The 26,927-nt window shown below is 39.8% G+C and overlaps 1 protein-coding gene across 1 annotated transcript in view; it reads right to left on the bottom strand.

The window, feature by feature from the left end:
* The window catches only part of LOC126652754 (collagen alpha-2(V) chain-like), a 68,492-nt gene that overhangs the window by 14,081 nt on the left and 27,484 nt on the right, over window positions 1-26,927 (bottom strand). The window contains exons 2-6 of the mRNA XM_050339862.1: window positions 6,288-6,512; window positions 4,767-4,780; window positions 3,399-3,431; window positions 2,715-2,747; window positions 2,305-2,358 (exon numbers count right to left, since the gene is read on the bottom strand). Coding sequence (XP_050195819.1) covers window positions 2,305-2,358; window positions 2,715-2,747; window positions 3,399-3,431; window positions 4,767-4,780; window positions 6,288-6,512 — 359 coding nt within the window. The remainder of the gene's footprint in view (window positions 1-2,304; window positions 2,359-2,714; window positions 2,748-3,398; window positions 3,432-4,766; window positions 4,781-6,287; window positions 6,513-26,927) is intronic.

The following is a 26,927-nucleotide window of genomic DNA, read 5'->3' as shown; positions in this document are numbered from 1 at the left end:
CTTCTGTATGACTAATGATTTTCTATATTTAAACAAGAGATCTTAACAATATCTAATCCAGAAAATGGTCCTTTCTTCATTTCTTTTCTAAAAAGGACCTACCCTTTATTCATCAAAAATCAACCTGCTTTAAGATAAGTGTACATTTGTATTTGTAGGTGGCAACTAACTAGTGGTATATAAACAATGAGTGGGTTTTTAATAAAATCTTGACTACCATTTTATTTATTTTGTATTGTGCATCTATACATTTGTGCATTTCTATATTTTATATTGTGCATTATTATATGTACATAAAAAAACCCCTTTCATTTTCTTTCACCAGCTCAAGGTTTAGGAAAAAAAAACCAGCAAACATTCTCACAAAAGCCACGAGGTGGCACCGTTTAAACACTCAATTTCCCCATTCTGGCCCACGGTTGCTGCTGGTCATGTAAACTATTAATGGGATTGCTCTTAACAGAATGAAAGGAAAATGCATCTCGTGGTAGAACACCCTCAAACTTCTGTCTATTTAAACTGTTACTGCAATTACAGTGGTGTGTAAATCCATACAGAAAGAAAAACATAGGAATGGTTCTGAGGATGCCCAAAGTTTGTTTGCTGTCTTCACAAGATCATTTGTAAACACCTAAAATGTTATCATGCTCCAAAACCCGCCCTCCCTGGATGCATTTTGCAAATGCAGATGTGCCATTCCCTAAATGACTCTCACTGTTTGCACTAGCAAAGCATTTAATGTAAAAAATACGCTTGTACTCCTGTGTTCATTTTGCATCCCAGGGTCCTGCTTTTGTAAAAGACAGAGATCCACAGCAAGGGTGAGTTTCTTCTGCTCACTGCTCAGCAGGAGCCCATTTAAAGAATAATAATAATAAAAAAATAATCAATAATAATCTGAAGACAGAAGCAAACAGCCTGAAAACGTGTAGTGTTTTTGTAACGCCCCCAGTCAGTGACGCATTTACCCAGACTGATTTTGTAAAGGCAGTCTGTACTGTACAGGGTTGCCTGCTCCATGAGGGGTTTTCATAATATAAACTGCAGGTGTGAGCTAACATTTCTTTTCCACGAGTAAAAATAAACCCCCTGTATCACTGTAGCTAACAGCAGTGCTCTTTGGTCTCAGACCTGACACACACACAGCTCACTGGAACCTTTGATGTAACATTTTCAAAGTAGCTGACTGCTTCTCAATCTCTTGATATTCCTTGAAAGCAGAAGAATGTGAAAGGAACTCGAAGGAGTTTACAACCTCTGGGTATTTTAGGTGCTCGCAGCCACCACTGTATAGAGACATGCAAGGGATGCTTGGCAGGGATTCAGAAATTATTTCGAATATCAGAGACAATACTGCACATTAGGAAAGCACTTCAGACACAGCCTGATTCAGAAAACACAGTCCAGGTTCCTCTGCACACAGAAAGATTTCACAATTACTCCCAGATTTCTTTTAAGCATCTTGACACTCATTCTTCAGACAAGTGTCTTGTGGTGATCTAAAGAGCAGCAGTGGCTTGGCAGTCGTCTCAAAGAGGCTGCACACTCACTCCCTGCTTTAGAAATGTCATTTCCATCTACAGACAACAGGCACACACTGGAAGAACAGCTCAAGTGCCTGTTTTAGGCTTATGCCTAACCCCAGTATTGGCTTGCTCTCTCCTGAGGGATAGGAAAATATCCACATTGAAATTGCAATGATACAACTCCAAGATCTGCTTTTAGCAGCTTCTGCTCTTTGACCCAGCTTTTTCAAAAGGAACATGTCATCTTGGGTATTTTCAGCCCTTCTCTTTGGCCTTTCTGCGGTTCTCCACATGCAGACACTGAAATTCCCTTGTGAAGTCTCTGTTTCCACGGAGCAATCCTGACTATATTATTCACCAGCATACCAACAAATGTAGTCACTGTATTAACTCCTGCTAACTTCCTGAGCTTTGTCTTTTCTGAAATGCTCTGGGCCACACAACTCACACTGCTTCTGCTGCAGAGGAGTCAGCAGCAAATAGTCAACAAGTTCAGAACCAGGGGAACGTGATGTTCCAGTTTTGTCTGGGAATGTCTGTTGAGAAGGCACAGCTTTTAGTGGAAACACTGCTAAACCTCTGTCAGTTCTCTCAAAGCATTCGTGTTTCAATCTAACCAAGGAATGGTGAAACAGAAGCGTTTTCCTGCTTGTTACCTGATTCCTGGAAAACAGGAGGACAGTTTTGGTAGCTCTAGAAGACACAGAGATAGCTTAAAGACATCTGATCTTTTGAGGTTAGTTCAAGTACTTTATTTCTGAGATATTTAATAACTTACAGGTCTTCCCTTTGGTCCTCGTTCTCCTCGTGGACCTTGTGAGCCTGGAGGTCCCTAAAAGAAAGACCAGAAATATTAAGCACCTTTTAAACTAGCTAATGATTAATAAAGCTCTGAAAACACAAAATGCCATGCTCATTTTAAAAATTATTTGTGAGGGTTTTTTCCACATCATCATAAAGAAAACAGCTCTAATCACCAGGTATTCAATATTTCTTCTCAATTTTACTGTGACAACCATCCCATAACCTCAGACCTGATGGCTTTGAAGCCCATACCCACTAGAGGCATGGAAGAGTCCCCCTTCACATCATCCCTTTTTTCCCCCACAATACAAAACAGAAATGGAAAAAAAAAAAAAAGTGGTAAATGCCACCATCAGAGAAAGAGAGGAGCAAAAAAATACTCACAGCTGGTCCCGGGCGGCCTCGTATCCCCGAGACCTAAAAGAGGCAACGTAAATTGAAGTCACCACACAAACATTGTGGCTGTATTTGTCAAGACTGCCCTACAGAAAGTTAGCTACTGAAAAGCAAATAACAAGAGAGGGAAATCAAAGTATCTGGCAAACTATAAGGCTTTTTGTGGAGATGAAAAAAAAAAAAAAAGGAAAAAGAAAATATTCAGCTGGTTATCGCCTTCCAGTTTAATCTTTTTATAAGCAGTATGAACAAAATCCTGGAAGTATCACTGCTATTGTAAATAAGCAAATAAGTGAATTAAAATTATTTAGGCTCAACCTATCAATTTGTTAAAACTGTTTTTCTTCACACTAGAAAGGGATAAACAGAGATAGTGACATTTTATTTCACCACTTTCTAGATACTGATTTACCATTGTACATCCACAGAAATCTAACCATAAAAATAAAGATTATAGGAGCTTTAACTCAATAAGAACGTTTCCCAAAATGCAATTGGCTGGAATTTCTAATGTTGCATGTGTGACACAGTGTACTTAATTCCTATTCCTTTCACTCCTAGGATGTACATTCCTGTTGTATTTACTTCATTACTGCAATTCTGCTTTAAAGCACCCAAATGTGCACTTCCAGGGGTTGCTGATAAATGGAGAAAAAAATAAAATAGACTTACAGGTGGCACTATTCCAGGTTCTCCTTTTTGTCCCTGTAGGAAGAAGATACAAAAACATCAGAGGGCAGAACAGAAGTGAGAGTACAATTAACAGTACATTAGTTTACCAATGTGTCTTTATCCCTGTGACTGCCACAAAAACTAAGGCTTCTCTAAGGATTCAACTAGACTAAATTTAAAGTACCTGTGACAAATAATCCATAGTATTTTAGTGAATACGGCCACCAATTAAATGAAGGGTTTAAATTAGAACTGTCTCTAGCTGCATAACATACTATCTGATGGAATGATCAAACTAAAAAAATACCATGAAACTTTTGTGCTAGAAGTGCGACAAAGTGCTAACAAATATGCAGGAGTTCTGTTGTTGGGTGATTTGACTCATACGAAATGCAGAGCCCAGAGCAGCACTGAGGTTCCATTTCCTCAAAATATTAAATTGAAATTCGCATCGTGAAATCTATGGACATAAAAGTCCATCTGCAGCCTAGGGACAGAATGATATTGCACAGCTTCAGAGTGAAGGACAATGGCATTTGCCAACTGACTTTTCTGTGAGTGTGTTGACAATGATTACATGTTACACCAAATCCCTGGCTTTAGACCTATTGGTGGTAACTGCTTTTTTCAAGATAAAAAATTTCCTGCCTTGTTTATCAAGCAACAATAAGGTGGTCACAGTTTACTTATAAATAAATTTAAATTTATCTTAAATTTATAAATTATTTTTAATAAATAAATCCATTTATAAACCACCTCTCCGTAGAGAGCACTCAGTTTTAGTGAGTGGAGATACTTGACCAACTGAAAATTATTTCAATTGTTTACTGTAGTTGCTTGCTACCTTAGAAGCTCATTTATCAGAATGCATTTTAATTTCTTTTGTAAGAACAGATCCTCTCTTTGTTTAATTGCACGTGATGAGAGATGCTGCCCACAGAACCGTGGCTCTGGGCAGGAAAACATCATCCTCCTGCCCTCTGGGCAGCTCAGCCTTGGCACAAAAACCAGCTGCAGGCTGTGAGAGTTCAGCATTTAATGACCCCGTGGTCCCTTCCCTCAGTCTGTGGCACTGCTAGAAGTGAAAGCACCAAACCACTCAAACTGGAATTCCTTTGATGTAGACAGCAGGGATTTTCAGCCAGGGGATTCTCTATATTAAGATCAGGATTTTTGCTTGCATCCCCAACATTTTTTTTTCCATGTGGACTGCAATCTCCCCAGCCACTGAGGAAGACCAAGAGAAAGAATTAAGTGGTTTAAACAGAGCTTATATATGTTATCTTTCATGATGTGCTCCAAGGAGATGCAAGACAGGTTTTCAACAGTTGTAACATGTTTAAAAAAAAAAAGTGAAGGAAATCTTACCTTTCTTCCTCTACCTATGAAAGAGGAGAAAAGAAAAAAAGAGGAAATTAATGCTTTTACTCTGAGAGACAGAACACAGTGAGAGTTGGGTGGTGTTGCAGCCAGAGCCATCCCTGATCCTGGGTGCACAGAGGATGCTGTGTTGCCTGCAGGGAGCTGGGGAAGTTCCCAGGGACGCACAAACTCCCTTGTTCAGGTGTGAGGAACCAGAACAGCTTGCAGTGATGCCCCCTGATTCTCAGCTTTTTTCTTCATTGCACAGAATAACACGAAACACATTGGGAAAGCAGATTATCTCGTGGGGGATTGTCAGGTGCTGCCTGATGACTGAGAGTGAAGTCAAAGGAAGCTTCATTACTGACTCCAGTACAAGCAGTGGTGATGGATCCACAACATATTACATGGTATTTTTCGAAAGGCAGAGCTAACAGAGGGATTTTTGACCTTTTCTTGTTCAAAAAGCACCTGCAGTATCACGTGTGCCTGCCTTCAGAGCCATGCAGCCACACTCATGACCACAAAAATCCTTCAGAGGAATATTTTATCAATACCTCAAATAACTGTAAGGAATTTGGGAATGCATCCAGGTTGCTTTTATATTTGCTGGGTGTACTCTGTTGGTGTTGGCCTAATGCCTCCCAAAACACAGCAGGATGCACAGCCTATTTAATAATGCTCACCACATCTTGCTCCACTGCTCAATTATACAAGTCCTTACTTTGGACTTGTATATCACTGCTTTGTTCTAGATTAAGCTAATCAACAGCAATTATGTCTCCTGAGGAAATTAATTATTATGCATAGAATGTATTTCTAAGAATTCAATACACGGTATTATGTGGCATTAATTGCAAGGTAAGAAATTTTCTTTTAGGAAAATTGAGGGGGGGGGTTGCTTTATTCAAGTCTCTCCAGGAAGAATGCACAAATGGACTGGAAAGGACATAATCTTTAAGGTATATAACAGACAGGATGCAAACAGGGGGTCAATAATACCTCACACTCATTTTACTTTTATGTGTCACAAAGGCATCCATGTTTTCACTTTGGAGGAACACTTTACACTATTTACATTTGTTCATCTATTAGAGGGCCCCTGAACTGAGCATTTTATCAAAGAACACACTTATTATATATAGTTATGTATACAATATATATTTATCTTAATATGTTTATTATATATATTTACCTCAATATATTTATCTTTGAGTTTCAGGCGAACCACAAAAAGGAGCCAGAATTCAACCTCCTTGAAATATCAAGATGGAATTCAGATCAACCTTTCATCTGTAAAGCCATTTGGGCTTATATCAGGTTCATATTCTAAAGAAAACTGTTTCCAGAACCAGCTCTGGTGCAACCCAAGGTGGAAGATAACTGTCAGGTATCTACTGTGGTCACATTTAAACTTTCAGCACGGAAATACTATTACAAACTTCAGCATAATGAGGTTTCCCAGCTCTTTGGCCTTTCTGTTCTTTAAAAAAAAAAAAAAAAAAGCAAAGTAGGAAGCAGTCTCACCAATGGTGGGGTCAAAGTCACGGGCGGTGTGGGGACACACGGGACAGCACTCTCCGGGGGGCACCTGCGGGTTCTCGCACTCCAGCAGATCCTGGCACTGGATTTCATCGCAGAGAATTGCTCCGTTGTCACAGACGCAAATTTGGCACGGGGAGGGCTTCCAAATGTCCCTGTTCAGGTACATCTGCCCGTTCTGAGTGCAGGCTATTTCTTCAACGTCTTCTCCTGGGACAGGGGAGAGAACACAAGACACGTTTTCCAACCGTGAAATCGAAGGAGCAGGACTGGACCAGGAAAAAGCACATCTAGAGATGAGAAGCAGCATCACATACCCAGAGAAATCAGGCCACCAGCATAGCTGGAACTGATACTAAAGAGTTTTAAATATCAGTCACAAGTCTTTCTTATTTTGCCACCTTCTTTCTTGGTCAGAAAGAAGTAAAACAGAGTCACCAGGGAGAGCACAGTCCCCCCACAAGCACTAAATGAATCTTGCCTCACAGGTCTTTGGACATCATTCTGCTCCGTGGGGTACTAACTCTGCCCCCAGGAGCTCCTGCTGATTCCCTGCTCTGTGTCAGTGCCTGGGACAGTGCTGAACAGACATGGCAGTGGTTGAAACAAAAAAAAAAAAACCCTCATTTATTAGGCAGGGTTTATTTAATCCTCCAAACAGGACATTCAGCCACAGTCCACTGGCCCAGTAGCACCCACAGCAAGGACACCCATTGCAGTGATCTCCAGCCTGAGTGACAAGAGGCTCCTCACATCACTTATTTTGCTCAGCATTTATAATCCAGCTGCTCTGGACCTACATGATTATCCCAGCACACACAAAATATTTCTATGTATCTATATTAACTGCATACAAAATGCCCCTTAAATATTTTACCTATATATGAAAGACTATCCTATGTCACTCTTTATGTAGGATCAGCATGGACTGACTGTATGGATGTGTGCTATCCATGGACATATTCACACATTTCTGTGGAGCTCATTCTATTTTATTGAAGTTGCATATGTCAAGTTTAACCTGAATGTTTAACCATGAATGTTTAATTCCATTACAGGATGTTTACTTTCTTGCTTGTCTTAATACTATTTTCTTTCTTTTCCTTGAATTCTAATTTAGGATTAATTTCATACTTATCCATTAGAATTCCATTCAATATAGTTTTTTCTTTCTCCTCTGTCACCCAGGTGAAACAACTTCTCTGGGTTGATTTTGCAACTTAAAAATCTCAAAAATTTGACTGATGGCAGCATCTCAGGGGACTAAAAGCCACCTGTTTGGGGACTGTTCTATCCACATTTAAGCCTGTGCCTTTGTTTTCTTCCTACTCTGTAGGCAAACAGTCTAAATATCATAGGATATTTTTTTTTAATCATGAGGTGAGTATATCTCAGTACCTTCTCCTAAAATTAAGTCTGAGAAAGAATTCAAAAGTCAAGTAAAGTGGAAAGTTTTCCTTGCATATTTGATGTTTAGCAGCAAAAAGAGATTTTTTCATTTTGTCCCAATGAGTATTTTGTCCTCTAAAGGAACACAGACATCCACAAAACCGATGAACTGTCCCCAGGCTGTCCCTAGACAATGTGGAACAACTTGCAAGCCAAGAATCCCAGTGCCAAGACATTCCCTGAGTCAAACACAGCAAAGCTGTCACTCACAGTCCAAAGTTATTCATCTGACCCCTGAGATGCTGCAGAGAAGATTAATCCTACATGGGAGGAAGCTCCATCTGATCACAGAAACCTTCCTATCAGAAGTGTCTTTGGAGCTGGACAATCCAGTTAAATGCATTACTGGAAATTCCCCATCAGGCCTAATTTCTAACTGATATAAGACTGGGAGCAGGGTCAATTATATATACAGGGCACATCCCACTAGTCAGAGACCACAACCATTGTTTTCTTAAGAAAATCTGCTATTAGTGTAAAAATTCACAGTTCTAAGCACAACAAAAGTTTCGCTGCTCTATACATTTCTGCCCTAATTTAAACCAGATGCAAACAGAAAGTTGCAGAGCAATAAATATGAGCAGATTTGGAATTTCATTTTCGTGCCTCAACTCAAGCCCAGTTACTCCATCAATGTCAAGAAGAATTGGAGCAGATGTGTCATTAACTGTTGCCTGCCATCACTAACTTTCAGCAGCTCTCTAACAGAAACTCAAACTGCAATTTTCACCAGGCCAGCTCCCCTTCAGTCTCATTATCACACCAGCCGACCAAAGGACTCGAAGAGGCGCTGCAGAAGCTCAGGAGGAAATGTTTTCAGTGTGAAGTAAAGACATCAACCAAGTCTGCTGCGTGCAGTCCATTTATGACACTGTGAGAATCGTTTTCCCGAGCAGCAGATCGCGTTTTGGAAGCCGCTCGTCTCGCTTCTCCCTTGCAAGCATGACATCACGCGCTGTCTGACACACTCAGCCCTTTCCCCCCAGATGTCTGGCATGTGGTCTGTGTCTCCTTTAACATCTCACCCTCAGAACTCGTCGTGCCGCTCGAAGGAGTGGCAGCTCGCAGAAATGAGAATTTCTCGGTTATTGAGCCCAAAGTCAGCGTTCTGTCATAACTTCAAATAAACCGCATAGCAACCGCTCTGGCAAATCAGAGCTGAGCCAGATGGTGGCTGGATTCTGCTGGGAAGGAGGCAGACAAAGGCAGGGGAAAAAAGCACATGCCAGCTTCTGGAAGCATACTAAGACGTCTGCTTCCCTATCAGATCGCAGATATACTGATGAAAAAAACACCACCGCCAAAAAAAACCACCCCCAAACAAACAAAGAACCACAACAAACCACAACCAAACCAAACAAAACAAATCAACCCACCAAAAAAAAAAGAAACCACACCAAAAACCCCATACCTCATTATACTGCCAGAAAACACAGTTTCACATCTTTCCACGTTCATCTTTTTACATCTTTACAGAGATTTTTACATCTTTTGATCGTCCAGCTTTAGGAATTGGACTCAATGATCCTGAGTCCTTTTCCAACTCAGTGTATTCTATGATTACGTTTGGTGCTTCTCGTTTTCCTTTCTGCTGTGACTGCATTACACTGAGGCAGTAACCTGAAAAGAGCAGCTATTTCAAAGCCAGCTCATTTCAAAAGCACATTTTGACGTTTTACTCTCAGGCCTGAGCTGCAGACATGTTATCCAGTTACACCCAGATCAGCAAAAGACAGCCAAGGAAATCGTTCTACCATTACCCCTCTGGCTTGGAAATTTGCAAGTTTTTTTAATTACTGAGACCAACTTACAAACTCTTTATGTATCACATGTTCTTTTTACCCCTGCAGTTGTAAAACAATATGTTGAATGGATTGAGAAGCAGCTTTAGAAATTCTTAATGTGGCAAAAGAATCTGCAAGCCCTTTAACCAATTCCTTTCTTACAGGAAAAAAAGTACAATTCTGATTATTATTGGACTGACTAAAGAACTTACAGGGTTGCCAAACCATCGAAGCTGGAGAAATTGAGTTCCAAAGAAGTCTGCAAATATAAAAGGCAAGGCAGGAGAAATACGCAGTGATACATTTGAGGACTCATTCATCCATGAGCTTGCACAACCAACCTTCAGAAAGAGGATTTCAATGAAATGCACAGCAAGCACAATGCCATTTTTTTTCCTGCTGTGTGTTGCTGTGTTGGAGTATCAGTTTTACCTTAAAGAAACTAATTTCTCAGAGGTCAAATAGTCAGTTATAGCTAAAGCACTGGATCATCAGACTCAGAGACTACGAATCAACAGCTTGGAAGTCAAAATCGTACCGGGCACTGAGATACCCAGGCCCACTTTGGTGTCAACACTGAAACTGTACCAATTACTGGGGGGTGAGAGGGGCAGGGGACACCATACAGGATCCCAGCCACTAGATGGCTGTCAGCATCCATCAGTCATCACAAGCAAGTGTCAAAGAAGTCTGTGCATGTGCAGGGTGTGTAAGGCACACCTTGCTTCGGGCAGTCTGTGCTGAGCCTGTTTTCGTTTTGAGCGAATCTCTCTCAAGGTTAATTCCACTCCTCAACAAGCCAACAGCAGGACAAGTGTTTTTTAAAAGGCAGCATATGAAACCATTTCAATTTTTCACCACCAGATACGCTTCGTTTTGAAAGCAAAAACTGAAAATTTACTGCTGCTTTGTTTGCTGTTTAAAGTTACTTTTACTCCACATTACTGTGCCCATATTTCTTTCACCAACTTCTGGTTCACATCTTGCATATGAAAAAGGGAAGTAAGGCCTGGGCATGGAACCAGGTAGAATAAAAAGAAAAAAAAAAAATTAAGGAAAATGACACCATAAAAAGTAGAAGCAGTCAAACATCATTACCTCAGCTCAGGTGGTGGCAGGTATATGGTGGAAGAAAATACATCTCTCAGTGCCCTGCTTGAGGAAAGAAATGGCCCGAGCAAAACACACAGATATAAAGGTTTTCTGCAGGCATGAACAACCTGGATCATAGATGGAAGGGTCAAGAAAAGAAAAGGATTTGACATCAAAGCAGCTCCATTTTTACTAGTCCTACCAATGTGCTGATTAAAGGAGTCTGAAGGCTGACAGACCTACAGCAGGAGAGAACACAGCCTGACAAGGGCAGAGAAGATGATGACTGGTACTGAAAGAGCAGCCTGCCAGTTTTAGGCTTTCTTCTGCCAACAGGAACTTCATGATGCATGCTGTAACCAAACCCCAATGCTCTTGCATTGCTTCACGTGAAAAGACTGGAACAGAAGAGGTATGGGGGTTTTTCTTTTAATGAAAAAGGGTTGGAAACAAAGCAGCTTGCACAGGGCTCATCTCATCCTCCCTTTGTCATCCTCACTACCTTGTGAAAGGCATAGGGAAATACAAGATTACACAGAATCAGTGGGTTTTAAGCTAAAAAAAAAAACAACCTAGAATATGAAAAGCAGAGTTTCAAGATATGCATTACAAAATTTAATCCTGCTGGCTCACAAAGCAGAGGTGCAGAAGTAAATAAAAGTGAAGGATGATATGTGCTAACAACCATTCTGCAGATGTACTGTTGTGCATGTGTACAGACTGCCAAGGCAGGGACAAGAGGAGCTCGGTGTTAATAATGTTTGACTGTCAGCCTGCCACAACAAATGGTAGGGCTTGATCCAATTCCCTTCAAATCAATGGGAGAAGCCTCTCATTTACTCCAAGAAGAATCAGACTGCTTGTTTTGTTTATCTTTTGGTAACTTTTTTTGGAGTTGTACTAAATAAAGGATTATCCTAATGATCATACCTTGCAAATTGTAATGTGAACACAAATTGTTTTGAAAATCAGATAGTTCTCAGGAGTGTTGACAAATACAAAGTCTATTTTGCATTTGTTACACAGAAACAATTCTTGTTAATAATTGTTAACACACAGAGTATGTAACTTTACTGTTACGTACATGAGGATGAACCTGGAATCCCTAACTAATAAAAGACCAAACTGATGCACAAAATTGCCAATTTTGTGCACGCACAAAGTTAGGAAGAGAGTTCCAAGATAGTGCCCTACCAATGCTCCCTTGTAAAACAAGTGGATAACAACAAATCCCTGGCATTGTACTTTTGGAAATGCACACAGGCACACAGTTTAAACTACAAACCTGTAGGAAACCAGGTTTCATCAGAACTTTTTCTTAGGAAAAGGGATGGGGGGTTTTAATCCATCCTGCAGAGTTCCTGCTTAAAAAACAAAACAAAACAAACAAAAAAACAAAAAAACCTCAAGAGGGTAATTTACAAAGTTGAGAAGGTTAATTTTTTAAAAATCACTCCACAGATTAAAAGATATTGCATGCTATTAAGTCCAAATGAGTTTCCATGTGATTGAGGGGGTCAGCTCTCTAGACAAGGAGCTCCAATTCTTTGTGCTTTGTTTCAGAAGTAGAAAACTCCCCAGGGTGTTATTTTTAAATGACGTAGATAATTTTAAAACACGTATTTTAGGACTGGAAAATGACAGACTCAACTGGTTTTCCTGCAGAGCCCACAAACAACTTTGAGTATGAATAAAAACTGCTAGGTATCAAGGTGCAAGTCAGCACCCAAGCAGAGACTTAATTAATTGCTGAAATCACTGTGGCAGTTCATGAAAGCCTCACTAAAGGCACACACTTTGCACCTGGCCAGTGGCTTCTGGCTGGCACTGAGGGGAGGGAGTTCACCCTCTCAGATTCATCGACCAAGGAAACCCAGTCTCCATGCTCTAAACACCAGTCCACAGGCAAAAAGCAACAGCTGAACAATACACCCTGACTCAGGAGAGGAGGTGATTTCTCAGGTAAAGGGCAACTGGGTTTTTTTCTTCCAGAAAACTGTGCCAAAATATATAAATGTTTTCTCCAGTCAGCATCATGATTTCAAATTTTGCTGAATGGGGAAAACTGAATAGGAAAAACTATGCTTAAGATACAGTTTAAACCCTCCTAAATTACTTTAAATTAATATCTAAAGTATGCAACTGCTTCTCCACTGTTCCCTTAACCGGATGGAATCCATCTTACATTTGGTTTGGGGGTGGTCCCTATTTCCCCAGCTCTCAGGTTCACAGATTTATGTCTCCATCAGTAAAAATAGAAGTTTTCCTTGCCTTTTTATGGGTAAATTTCATTTCCAACACAGAACAATCAAGAAGAATGTTCTTATTACAAGATGTGACACATGCTGAATACAAAGGCAGAATATACTGGGATCCCTTCCAGTAAAAAGGGTTTCTCTTGCTGGTCCCACAGCACTATTCAGTGTTTATTATACTGTTCAATTCCCTGAGAGCATCTGGTGTGTATCTGCATCTTAACCTCACCGTTCCTGAGCTGCTGAACAAGTCTCAACCCTTGTAAACATCCCAGACAGGGCAGGGAATTGTGCAGCAGCAACAACACTTGGCTCCAAGATTGGTTGGACTGGCCCTTTCCTCCTGGTTACCCCACAGTCTTGGACCTGCCTACTTCGAAAGCACTTTGTCAGACTAACTCACTGGAGTTATCCCATGAAGGAGGTCAGATGTAAACATGTTTGCTTTCTTTTTCTCTGTTTTCACTTTGATTCTACTTGTGAACCAAAGTGAATGGCTGGGACACATCGCTTGGTGCCTGCAGGAGAAGAGAGTGAAGGAGGGAGTTGGAAGAGCCTGATCTGCCAGCAGTGGTTGCTCAAATACTCTCAGATGACACCAATCAAGCCTCAAGCCTGCAGTGGGAAATGAAATTACTTCCAAATGTCTAAGGCTGAACAGGGACTGCAATGGGGAGGCATTCAGGGCATGCCTGAGAAAACACGATTGCAGATCTCAGCAGCTGGAGCAAAGCAGCCAGAAGTTGAAGTCAGTAGCAGGGTGCCTGGTCCCTGCTGGAGCCCACAAGGCCACAAGTGCCCTGCTTGGACTTTGTCATGCAAGGTAGTTAGAGTGAAGTCAGTTCAGCTATTGCTGCCTGTACCCCAACTTTATTCCTGACTCAGTGCAGAAAAAGCCTAAATAAAGTGCTTATCATGGCCAACTATTATCTTCTATTATTTCAAAAGAGGCTTGAGGCAACAGAGATCATTTGTTTTCCTTAGGAAAATGTTGGAGCACATTCTTGACTCTGGGATGGCATTTTTAAGTGGAGTCACTTCATTTGCATGAAGGCAGGCTGGTCCCACAGAAACAGCAGATTCTTACGGTGGGGAGCTTACAAAAGAGAACCTGTAGCAGGAGCATTTCAGTCACTGGAGGCAGGGCCTGGTCTCAGCACTGCTGAACACTCACAAGTTCAGCAATACAGGCATTGTCTCTAAAATTAAAACAGAACTAAATCTGCAATTAGCACATTTGCTAAAATATAAGAGGCTTCATTCTGGAAGCAAACACACCCCAACAGTGGGAGTTCTGCCCAACACGCTGCTACTGCAAACTAAAGCCAATCTGATCAGGACATAAGGAACTGCTCCTAACATATTTAAACTTCAGTCTAAAATAGCAAGATTACGATGAAAATGTAATATTCCCCTACAGTCTATCTTGGCTCACCCTTCTGGAATCCATGGATGTTTGATTTTGGTCTTGGACTGCTGTGCATTAGGAAAAAACTAATGCATTTTGGCTGTGAAGAGAATTCTCTCAGCTGCTTCCTGTGTCAGTATCATCAAGACACAGTTTCCACTCACAGTCCATTTGGATTCCTGTGGTAAATCCATCAGCGATTCACAAGAAACCGTCTTGGCTGTCCAGTCAACCAGAAACCTGTTGCCCAAGGAACAAGCCATGCAGGGCAAGGTTTTACAGTGCCAGGCAGGTTTCTAAAATAAGCATTTGATTGATGTTCCCAGCCCTGATCCTTGAGGAATGTCACCATGATCAAGCCACCGGCTGGGCTCTGAACTGCCAGCTGTTACTCTTTGAACTCCATAGTCCCACCAGCTTTTCATCCTCCCTCTTATCCACTCATTCAGTCCAATACTGAATATAGGACTGAATACTTCCCCAGTTTTCCTGGGGATGCTATGGGAAATGGCACCAAAAACATTACTGAACCAAAGGTAAACAGCATCCACTCTCTTCACTTGTGTCCCAAGCCAGTCATCTCATTGTAGAAGGCAATCAGATTTAACCAACTCAATGGCAAAGGGAAAATTCATTACAGAAATAGCCCCTATCTGCAGTCTGCTCTTCTCTGCACCCACCTATTCAAAATCTTACAAGTCTCACTGTTCCCTTTTCACATATGCTACAACACTCAGGAGTCTAACTGGTAAAGTAACAATGCACTGCAAAATAACAGGTTTGCCTTCTTTGCTTTGTGGGATTTAGCTCCTTTGAAGTCAGACAAAATGTGCATGAATATCTTTTCTTGTTACATCTAAGAGAAACACACTTGCTGCTGCCCAAGCATCCTCATTCTTTGAAGCTATACACATCGAAGTTCAGTAGAAACCTACCATTACACACTGCCTTTTCCACAAAGCTTTCCTAAATTGTGGTTTGCAAAGTGGACTCGTGTAAGCCCCTAAATGTATCCTTGCCGGCTAATATCACCCTCCATTTCACCTAAAAATAAAGATTGGTAATTAGCAAGAGATTCGATTCCATAATTAAAAATCCTTGCATTCCAACAGGCTCAGCATTTCAAACTGAAGTGAAAACCACCCAGTGTTTGGGTGGAGCAGGAAGGTACTGCTGGAAAGCTTACACTCGTAATATGCTGTTTGTACAGCAAAGCTATTCATTTGCTGAAATTCTGGGCCTCTGAGAAATTTAAAAAAAAAAAAAAAAAAAAAGGGAGAGAATGGTGAGCAAAAAAAAGGCTGCCAAAATTCCAGGAACAAAGCCTCTGTTTCTTTTCTGCCACCATTACCTTTTACCACAGTTCAGACGGCTCAGTCAGCAACTTCTGGTTTCAAGATGACATGGAACAGGCTTTGGCAGCCCTCAGGACATCCTGGCTGCTTTCTGCACAGCATCACAGGGAGGAGGGGGATAAAGGAGCAGCCCAGATTTTAACTGTAATCTGAAGTCAATCAGACATACATACATGAGGAAGAGACAGTGATTTAGATGTGTGTCATGTCCGAGAGAGAGTTAAAGTTCCTTATTACTTACAGGAGCAATAAAGAGTTTCCTTCTTTCAGTGCAAAAAAAAGTAACAAAGTCAGTAAAAAACAAGTGAGTAGGGAGGAGTTCGTTTCAATAAAGCTTTGGGATGAAAAAATCCTTGAGAATGAATATAAAAGAAATACAATTAGAGTTGGCCAGGAATTTTTCTACAATGTGGTGTTTTTTTTTGTTGGAAAACATTACAGTACTGAAATATCAAGGAGGGTATTTTTATTAGATACATAGCTTGAAAACCTTTCATTCTCAGGATGTTTGAAATTACCTATTTCAGTCAAAAAAAAACCCCACTGGGATTTGCAAGAGAGAACTTCACACCAATAAAAGCCTTGTAATAAACATCCAAGTCAAGCTGGGGAAAAATGTTTTCATTTTTCACCTGACCCAATTCCATCTTTGCCACCATTTCTGAGTCATGAGACCTTTTTTAGGTTGCCCCAACTGATCCAGGCTGGCTTGGGAAAACCCAGCTATTTATAAGCAGCTTCCTCTCTAGCACAGGCTGGTGATTGCAAACTGCAACTTCCAGGATGTCTTCAGGTAGACAATGGCTACATTAACTTTTTAAGAAAAACCCAGTGTGGAAGAGTAAATGGAGTCAGCTTTGTCCATCTGGAGACTCTCTTTGTTACTATATTATGCTTCGGTATTGCCCCAATTCTTGGTCCATACATATGAAAAATGAGCATAAAAAATCCCCACCAAATGTTAAAAAGGAAAAAAAAAAAAGGTCAGCAAAGACTAAATCCTATCCACCCTGTCATTTAGATGCATACCACTGATAAATGTCCTTTAAAAAGACACATACCAGCCATTACTTTGCTGTCCTGCAGGATTATGGTTTCTGGGACAGAGGAAATGAAAGGCTTTCCTGCAGGCTCTCTTGCTCTAATTCATTGGATATCTTTCCATACTTCAGGGAGGAAGAATTATGAACTTTAGTCTGTACTAAAAAGGTTTGGAATAAATTAAAATTCAAGTAGGGCTGAGTAGTTTAAAACAAACCAGCCGTCATCACCTCCAGCTACTGTTTGCTTTGAACTTAATCTACTTTGTATTTCCCTCAGTTCCTCCTTTCAGAACTACTTTATCATTTTCCAGATCTTTTTAATTTTATCCTACTATTGTTTCTTTGAGATGAGCCCTTAAAATCCCAAGGAGGCAGCATCCAAGTTACAAGAACGTTGGCTTGCAAAGCAAAGCACTACAAATACCCACGACTTGTTGCACCAGACCAGTTCACTCTCAAAGCAGAGCTAGGAGCTGCAACCAGGTGCATGTGAATGCATAGAATTAAATAAAAAAATAAAAAAATCTACTACTTTATCAGTGGGCTTTAACCCCATGCAAAGCTTTATTGTGTTACATTTAGATGCACTGAAATTTCCTGATGCAATACAAGCAACAAATAATAACGGCCCAACTACTCCTTTGAACCTCACAACTTAGGACTTTTCATAAAGGACATAAAGGTTCACTTTAGGGCCCTGTGGGCTGTACTTGAACATGGAATTATTGAGGTTTTGCATTGAAAAAACATTCTATGACTGAAGCAGCAGTTTGGATACAAACAAGATACAAGGCCATTCACCACATCTCTTCAATATTTTTCAAACCAGTCCCTGGAGAAGCTCAAATGATGTTTTGCTTGGTTCAGATAAACTCCAGTTTATCACAAGCTCATCTGAGTCTTTCAAGGTCTTAACTTTTCCTCAAAAAGCACCTTCATTTCCTACCTTTTTAGGTTCCTATGTAATTTCATTTCTGAACTCTTCCAGTTTATCTTCCCCCGAACCCCAAATTCTTCCTCTAAAACCTTTTCCCTAAGGAAAAAGCATATCTTTCCTTTACTTCACCACCTTCCACCTCTGAGAGTTACATCAAGAAGATACCTTAACAGCACGATTTCCCATTCAAGGACTGCTTGATAACAATTTTTTAAGCATCAGTAACTTCATAGCAAGAAGTAATTCACACCACCTCAAACAGACAAGCATTTGCCATTCTTTTACCATCTGTTTAGAAACAGGAATCCAGTTCAGCAAAGTACTGAATATGTTGGAACAAGCTCTTGGTAACAACAGTAAAGTCCGATGCTTGTTATGATCAAAGGACAGAAGTGACATCATCATCCTGGTTCTTCAAAGCCGGTAAGATATTTACATTCAGGACCTTTAAGAGGTGGCTTTATTGCCTGGGTCACCACTCACACCTCTGAGTAAAGCAGGACTGGAACATCTGTGTGCAAATCAGCATGTTCTGTTTTCTACCCGCCCGCTGAAATTCGGTTAATCAATTAGGGATGTTAAACTGCAGACTCAACATGGCTTTTAAACCAACTCTAATCTTTTAGCACCTTCAGAACATTGCAGTCACCACGAGCACCACCAAAGATACTCATATTTCTTCCACTAAGAGAAAAAGGCTGGAAATATGATGTTGCATTCACAGCTGGTTGAAAGAATCACAGCTCTGAGAAGTCAGGAGCCATCGGTAAACAGAATTTTCTCCAGTTTACACCTGCTTAAGATTTTGACTTTCAGTCCCCTGATCAGCATCTGTTTTTCACATAGGTATCTATCACTGTTCTAGGATAATTCCCAGATAATTAGAGATAGCTGGCATCTATCCACAAAGTGCACTAGAAGTCTGTGACAAGTTCCGGAGTGCAATGTCCCATTGCTAAATTTACTCACACTAGCGAAGAAATGTAATATTGCCATTGCCCTTCCTCCCTAACTCCTGCTTCACCAGTGACCTGTGCTAACACAGACTCACACAGCTACACCCCCAACAATCTTTTGTGCAAATAAGGCTAAATATATCATCACTGTATTATCTTTAAAATAGCACTGATCCTACCGGGTTAGTAGGCTCATACCGAGAATCAACTAGATGCATGTAATAAAACAAATGTATTTTATACTCTTAGACCACCCACAAGACTTCTTGAATACCTTCAGCAGGCCTTCAGCACCACGTTGGCAGCATCATGTGAATAAATTCTTCTCTGCTTTTATTCAAAGTCTAAATCAAAATCCTTCAAGGCTTCTGGTCTCCTAACATGTACCTGTTGACATGAATCTTAGTCTTATACATGATAAAGACAATGGACAGAACTGCACTAAATGAGCAAAAGAGAGAACCAGACAAATTTTCACAGCCTTAACGCAGAGAACCTCACCCTCAATTTGTGTGAGCAGGTACTGTGGCACTGGAGTTAATGGATCAACATCACTGCTGACAGACTTTCCCACTGTTCACAACAGCCCTTCAGCACAGTCACCTGCTGCACCACTTTTTAAACAAGTGGATGGGTGGTAATTTTAAAAGCTGCAGAATGAGATACACGTCTAAGTCTGGTCCTCTGTGTTGTTTCCCTGAAGGATTGCCAAAACTGAAGAGCTGGGAGAATAGAAATGGAATATAACTTTTTTGCCTCTGGCAATGAAATAAACATGCATAAATTGATATCTTAACCTGCATAGTATCAAAAGGGAAAACCATCCTTCATAAAGCTCATTCTTATCATGTCTGCAACTGTACTCCTGCATTTCGAAGAAGAGAGCAAAACAGTGATAAGTTTGACAAGAACAGATAATAACCACCTTATTGGAAACAGATGGTTCACACAGCTATGCTATAGATAAAGTTGTGTCAGCATTTCCCTAAAAGGCCTCCCTGTTTCCAGCAGTTTCCAGCTGGCAGGCAACATTTCTAGCTCAACTAGAAAGACAAAATCTCAGGAGTGACCTGTAAAAACAGGGGGGGAAACAGCTATTTGTGAGAGACGGAAAGGTTAGGTCTCAAATAAAATAAAAATCTCATCTAATGGGTAAGCCAACACAGATTTCATTACGGCTGAAACAACGCCCACGTTAACAAATTACAGATATGTTTTAGAAAACATTAATTCAGCTTTGTCCTTCCCAAAAGCATTCAATGGCTTTGATCTAGAACTGATGATTATCTGGAATAATTTCATGCATTTTCACTAATTCTATCTATTGAAAATGAATAATTTTTAAGACCTATGTAAAAAGTAAATATAACAATGCTTCTCTCAATACCCAGTTCTGGATCCAATCCAAAATTTAATGTTATAGTTTAGAGCCCTTTAATTTAACAATCCCTAAACCATTTTTTAGCCTCATTAAATTTGGATCAGGCTCCTCTTTGTACGCTTACAATCCACTTCAGGTTGCCTGGCTCTCTGTTCTTCTGCTGGAAACTTTGGGGTGTTGGAATTTCCTCCTGTATCGGGATCACAAATTCCTTCCTGACAAGGAAATCGCTCACTGCTTGACAGGGGACTTTTTGACAGGGTTTATTTGTGGTCGGTGGGCTGTTTTGGTTCTCTCACTGTTGTAGAAAGCACTAAAAATGAATAATAAATTAAACACTGTCAACATGACAGATTAAATTTGTAACAGCTGCCAGGAGCTATTGCAGTTACTCTCACATATAAACCCTGAGAACGTACAAAGCACAACAAAGGTTGCTCCCACCCAGAGCAAGCTTCTTTCAATGTATAAAAATATGAAATTATATATTATGTAAATCACATAATATGTTGGGGTTTCAGTAGAGAAATCCCCCCAAGAGGCAATTTTTAGACACTGGAAGACAGTTGTTTGGGTTTTCTTTTCTGAGAGGATTTTAAGTGAATGAGCAATTACTTAAGCACTTCAGCAGGGGCGTAGCCTCCTGTGCAATTCTGTGCTAATAAATGCAAACACAGCAAAAATTATATAAATTTGTGTTTACTTTGAGGGAGCATGGAGAATCTTCCCTGTTGATATACTGTGGGACAAACAGGGAGAGGTTTATTTCCAATATAAGGTGCACCCCACTGTGCACATCTGATAAAGTGCTATATTACAGAAGAGATTGCTGTGATTTGATTGTGATACAATACTCATCAATTTGGAAATCCAGTAATTTAAAATTATCGTAGAGTATAATTTACAGGTTTTCTAATTTTTTTTTCCTACCAGGAGCAAATCTGTGAGGTGAAAATGTGCCTTTCTTCAACACCAGGACTAAAAGTCTAACTTAGTGCTAAAAATACATTATACCAAAACACAGAGTGTTCCTGAGGCACTACAAAGTGTATCTCCTTTTTTTTTTTTAATTTTCCAGTCGTATTTTTGATGACAGTGACTCGACAGACCTGCATCAACGAGGTTCTGGGATGCAAAATATCCTTTCAGGGTATTAGAAGAACAACATAAGTTAACGTAGTTTCAAGTTCCTCATCCTTGCCTGCCCCATTTTAACAAACAGAAAGTTATAAATATGCTGTGTTCAGAAGCAAACCTCACTTTGAGGCATTCCTTGGATATCAACACTTGGAAGAATATAAACAGCCTTGTTGTTTCAGGGCCTCTTATGCTCTTGATATTAAGCAGAGCAGTGTAGTTTACACTCAATACAGTCTATAAATCAAATATAAGAACTTCCAAACCACATAGCTCAGAGATTGCTTGTTGTACTTTATGGAATCTTTCCAGCAAAACTGAAGGGTGACTGCTGAGTGAGATACAGTTATAGCATTAATAAAGGAGTAAAAATGAAAAAATAAAAGTCGATTCTGAAAATTAATCTTGTATATATGTTGGGTGTCTGGCCATTGAAACTAGATAAAAATCTTAATATTTTTCAATCCTGAATAAAACACCAGAAATACCTGTACTCACTAGTTTCTATTTGATCAGCAGAAAATACACAACCTCTAAATACAAAACAAGACATCACTTCATGGAGATGGTTGAAAATTATCAAACTGAAATTACTACACCACAGAAATCATTCTTAGGCCCTGCATTTATTGATTCCACTGCAGAAATATCCACATGGATTAAAAGTTTTGGTTTGGTATTTATCAGGTCTGTACACTACGGATATATCTGTAGACACCCTGTGCTCCATACCAACAATACAGGATTTTGTAATTACATTACAAGACCTGATTCAAAGAATAGTTCAGCTAATAGTCTTAACCTAATCTTTTATTAATTATTATGTTAATAGGCCATGCACCGCTCCTTTTCAAAGAAACAATATTAAATATGCAATTAAAACTCAGTGTACTGATTGAATTCTGAACTTATTGCTTCTCTCAAAAATAATTTCAGTTCTCTGTAATTTCTTCGTCTGTTTGCTTCTTATCCATGTTGTAATTTAGGTGAGGTTTGTGCTTCATCACACTCGGTTTGGCAGCAGTTTCAGGACTCCTGCACAGGTAAAGGAAGGTAAAGGAACTAGAATTGATCTCTGAGCCTGTTTTCCAGGCCCAGGTAAATACCAGTGAAGCTCATCCACCAAATCTCACCATACGAGGAATTGCAACCTCCTAAGTTGTGATGGGGTCAGCACCACACCCTTGGCCAATATTATGGGATAACCACATTAGAGTCAGCCTTTAAAAAAATAATAATAATATTAATTAAAAAAAAATACTAGGATAAGATTTCTATTAGATGGGAATATTGATATAAGGTAACAATTTTCAAGCTCTAGGTAACAGAAATCACTGCTGAGCTTTAATGCTTTCACTGAGGCACAAAAGAATAATAAAGATGATGTCATGTTAGGAATGAAACAGTGGGTAACAGTTGCTACCTTTCAATATGCATCTCTGTAAATACTAAGCAAATGCTGAGGTCCCAAGACCTCCAACATGCAAATAGACCCCACTGACATTGTCAAGAGGCACAGATGAGAACCAAATGCCCACAAAGAACCTCACCTCTGTGGCCTGAGAGACCACATTCTCCAATTAGATAGGTGAGAAACCACCCAAAAAAACCCTAAAAGGTACCTTAACAATTCTGAAAAAAAACTAGGACAATGAGGCACACTATGTTTTTGAATAGTGATGTAACCAATAAAAACACAGAATACTGGGCTCAAGGGTAAAGTGGTGAGAGTGAATGAAGAGTGATATAAAAGGGCCAGAGAATAGATGGTCTTTCAGTCCCCTTTCACCTCCAAACACAAGAATCCAGTGAATAATCTTTCACAAATTTAACAAAGTGCTACAGAAATTATTTATATATATATATATATATCCATATTTTCATTCGGACAACGTGATTTTTTATTTTTATTCCAAACTACGTAATTTTATAGGGACCTGTATTTATTGGTGCTATGGAATAAGCAGTTCACCCAAATATTTTGGAAGAATTATTCTTTAAGTACTGGAGGCAAATTCTGGGATAAAATTCATGGTTTGCAGATCAACATCATACTGCCTTCTTCACAGTGGTGAAATTCCCTGTTCAGGACTGACTGACCACTTAGCTTTAAAAGGTGTAAATCCACAAGGACTCCCAGTTTTTTGTATTCACCATTCATGCCCCATATATTTATTACCAGATATAGAACTGAGCAAGTGTTATTCCATGTTTGCCTTCTGAAATCCCAGTTTCATCCTGGACTCAATATATACAAATATACACACACATATATATATATAAACACAGCTTTGATACTAAGCAGTTATTCCATTATAATGCTCCTTTAACAGGTGGGAACTTTTAAGTCTCCACAAAGGGGGAAATTATTTTAACTCAGTGATAAAGATTCCACCTCAGCTAACAGGAGAGGGAAGTGAAACCATGAGAATACACGCCCCAAGATCTGAAATCGAGGTAAGGTTTGGGGATGTCACAGGGTGTTGGAAAGAGTACATTTTCAGAACTTGTGATTTCTGTGAATGTGTTAGCACAGAGGACACAACCTGAGCCTGATTCACAGTGCCTAGCAAAGCAGTCCTAAGCAATAAATTCCCATCTCCTCATGAGTCAGTCAGAGAGCAGCAGGAGGGTGTCTTAAGGACTGTAGGAAAAGATTCTGCTCGCCCAGGGAGATGCAGTTTCTTCATCAACACCTTCAAACACACCTGCACTGTGCTCACAGGGTGAGCTCTTGAGCCTGGGACAGTTCAAGTGCAGATCCTACAACAAGGATCCCAGGACAAGGACAGAACAGCCAGCAAGCCAGTGGTCACTGGGAACTGCCTGCATGCCCCCACCAATAGAGCAGTTTGAAGAGTCACTGAGCTTTTTAAATAACTAGTCTTTAATGATACCAAATTAGATTGATTACGCGGTTTTTTCCTACAACAGATGCTTATGGTCTGTAAAAGATTCCCTATATGCAAATTATATAAAAAATAAAGACCCTTTATTTGCTATTTTTGAGAAAAGTTACATCTTTTAGACTGTCACCATGTGCTTTGTAGGATGCCTCCACCCCAAAAGCATGAGTTAATAAAACTGAAACACTATTTTCCTAAATCCCAGAAACTGAAACATTGTCCTGTAAATATTAAGACCCATTGGGAACATCAGATCTCACACAGCAGTCCAAAAGAAACTTGGCAAGAACGAGAGACAGGTAACTACTATTTCCCAATACCAAGCAAAACCACATCCCGTCTTCTGAAATTGCTCTGCTGCAAAAGAAAAGCCCATTTCCAAACCAAAACCTAAAATCTGCCTTAATTGTTCTCCAGTGATTCTTACATGCTTCGTGAAGATCTGTTCCAAAAGCTTTAAAACTGAAACCGAATCTTCTGACAAAGCGTTTCTGAAAGGTAACTAGGCTTTGTTTAAAATATCATGGTTGTGTTTGTTTAAGGCAAAATCAGCACAATTTACACCTTTGGATTTCTATTCAATTATTGCAAATAATTGATTTTTTTTTTTTTTGCTCCTAAATCCCAGCTGGTTCAAAAGCCACTGTACAGCAATTGTTCCATTCTCCTTCAGTGGGTGACTGATAAACCTCTGATCAATACCTCCAATAAGCACTTTCACATGAATTTCCATCCCCCCAGAAAGCTTGCCAAGCTCAAGAGACAAAAGAGCTTCTGTGCCACACTTTACATCTATTTTTATGTCACAGGAGATCATTTTTCTGCCCTGTAAGTGGTGGTTTCCTGCCAGATCCCACCCACTCATACTGCAGCTTCTCATGGTGAACTCTTCAAAACACCCAGAGGAAGAATTCTGGCTTAACAAATATCAAAGCTTTCTACCAAAGAAAACCACTGGTCTAAGTTTTGCAGCCTAAAGTTCCAGCACACAATCATCTCCTGCTCCTGCATCAGCTGTTCACATCAACATGCGTTAAAGTGCCCCTCTGCAGGCCATTACTGGTGCTCAGTCTTGGATTCCCTCTTTTTTTAAAAAAGGGAATCCCTTGTAGTGGCATATTGCAGGAGATGATGGATAAAAAAACCTGAACTATTAATATCATTTTTAGTCCATTTTCCTTGCTGTGTCTATAAGTTTAGATTGCTCCAGTTACCTCATCACCAAGTGTAAAAAGTACATCCAGTAAAACTCTTCTGCCACTACTAAAATATTTAGAGCAAAATTCAGGAAGTTTGCTACAGGAAACTACCCCTTTTTGCATGAAGGAGCTTGAAACACCACTCTGAAAAACACTTACCCCGAAACATAAGCAACTTTTATGTTAAAGGAATCCTTCCTCAGGAGTTACCCATAACTTAGGGTCAGAAAGGAGGCAGCATCTGTCAGCTTTTTTGTACTGCAAACAGGTGGTGAGTGGTTAAAATTTACACACATTCCTCAAATTTCTTCTTCCTACGGTACATAGCATACTTTTAAATGGCTTATTCCATTTATTTGCAATCTTCATGTGTGCTGTAAGCATAATGAACGCATGCTGAGACATCCAACAACAACAAACCACATCATCACTTGCCAGAACGACTTCAAAGCCCCGAGATGTGTAACGAAAATCAAAACAATGCTGCAAAAATTTATCTCCCAGGCCTCTTCCATTTAGAATCTACTGAGTGATCTCTCTCACAGGGTGAGTAGAAATACATCCTGTTGCTATTTACTTACCTTCTGGCACTATCTGCTAATCACAGCCAGCCTGTGATTCTGTCATTTCATCCCCAGGATGAAAGTCATTTCAGAATGATGTCATTTCAGCCCCCAGGGGATGGTGCCAATCCTACCTCGGGGAACTGCAGACTTGACCCTGGAGCCCTCCTTCCCGCTGATGAACAGTTTGGAAACCTGAAGCAGCTGAATCAGACCCACCCTTGCCCTTCACAAGCTCAGGATCTATTTTATCTGTTAGGAAGTTTGCTCTCAATTGCATTTTAAGAGTCATTGTAGCACTTTGGACAACCATCTTTCACGGCAAACAGCATGAGGTAACGTGAGATTTCTTCTTCTCTTCCTGTTTTAAACTAAACCAAGTTTCAGCTCCCATTTACAGAGAAATTCTGAAAATCTGGATCTGAGCCTAAACCAGAATTTTTTAATAACTCGAAATAAAAACTTCTGTTGGCAAGACAAACACTGATAAACCCCTATTACTGACACAGTGGATTTTTTAACTGTTTACCAAAGGATATATACATGGACAGGGTATAAAAAGCTGCAGAATCTCCTCTAGGGACTTCGAGTAGCACCTCACCAACTCAGGTGAGGGTTCGGTTTCTTTGCATGTTCAGAAGTTTGCCCCTTCAAGAATGTGAGCCACAGCCTGAAATACTAATTTCCCTTTTTCTTGCCCTTAATTAAAATCACCCCCAAAGTTTTGCTCCACGGCTTATATGTTACATTATTTATAATATCCTGCTCTGTGCTGGATAGTATTTATACTAAATGGAAAACAGACATGATCACTCTGGGATTTCATTCATTCTGAATTTTTGATGGATTTGTGTGCATAGAATTTCTTTCTGTCTTTCAAATAGTCCAAATGTACCAGGTTCAACATACTGTATTTAACAGACATTTAGCATGTGCTCTGACTAGTTAAAAAAATGGACATTGTAACAAAATAGCAGCCCAATTTAAGAAGGTAGGGTTATATTTTTAAAAAAATCAAACTCATATGAGAGTAGGCATCAAAAAAATTTGTATTAGGAGTATATTACATTATTGTTAATCATTCTTTAATCCTATCTGTTTTTTATTTACCAAAGTGCAGCAATCCAAAGAGAAAGTAAAGACAGACAGAAAACTTTCCT

Source organism: Myiozetetes cayanensis, unplaced genomic scaffold, assembly GCF_022539395.1.
Source record: "Myiozetetes cayanensis isolate MyiCay16 unplaced genomic scaffold, myiCay2020 scf9, whole genome shotgun sequence".
Classification (NCBI taxonomy): domain Eukaryota; kingdom Metazoa; phylum Chordata; class Aves; order Passeriformes; family Tyrannidae; genus Myiozetetes; species Myiozetetes cayanensis.
Note: the sequence above shows the minus strand (reverse complement) of the source record. Positions and strands in the feature narration are given on the sequence as shown.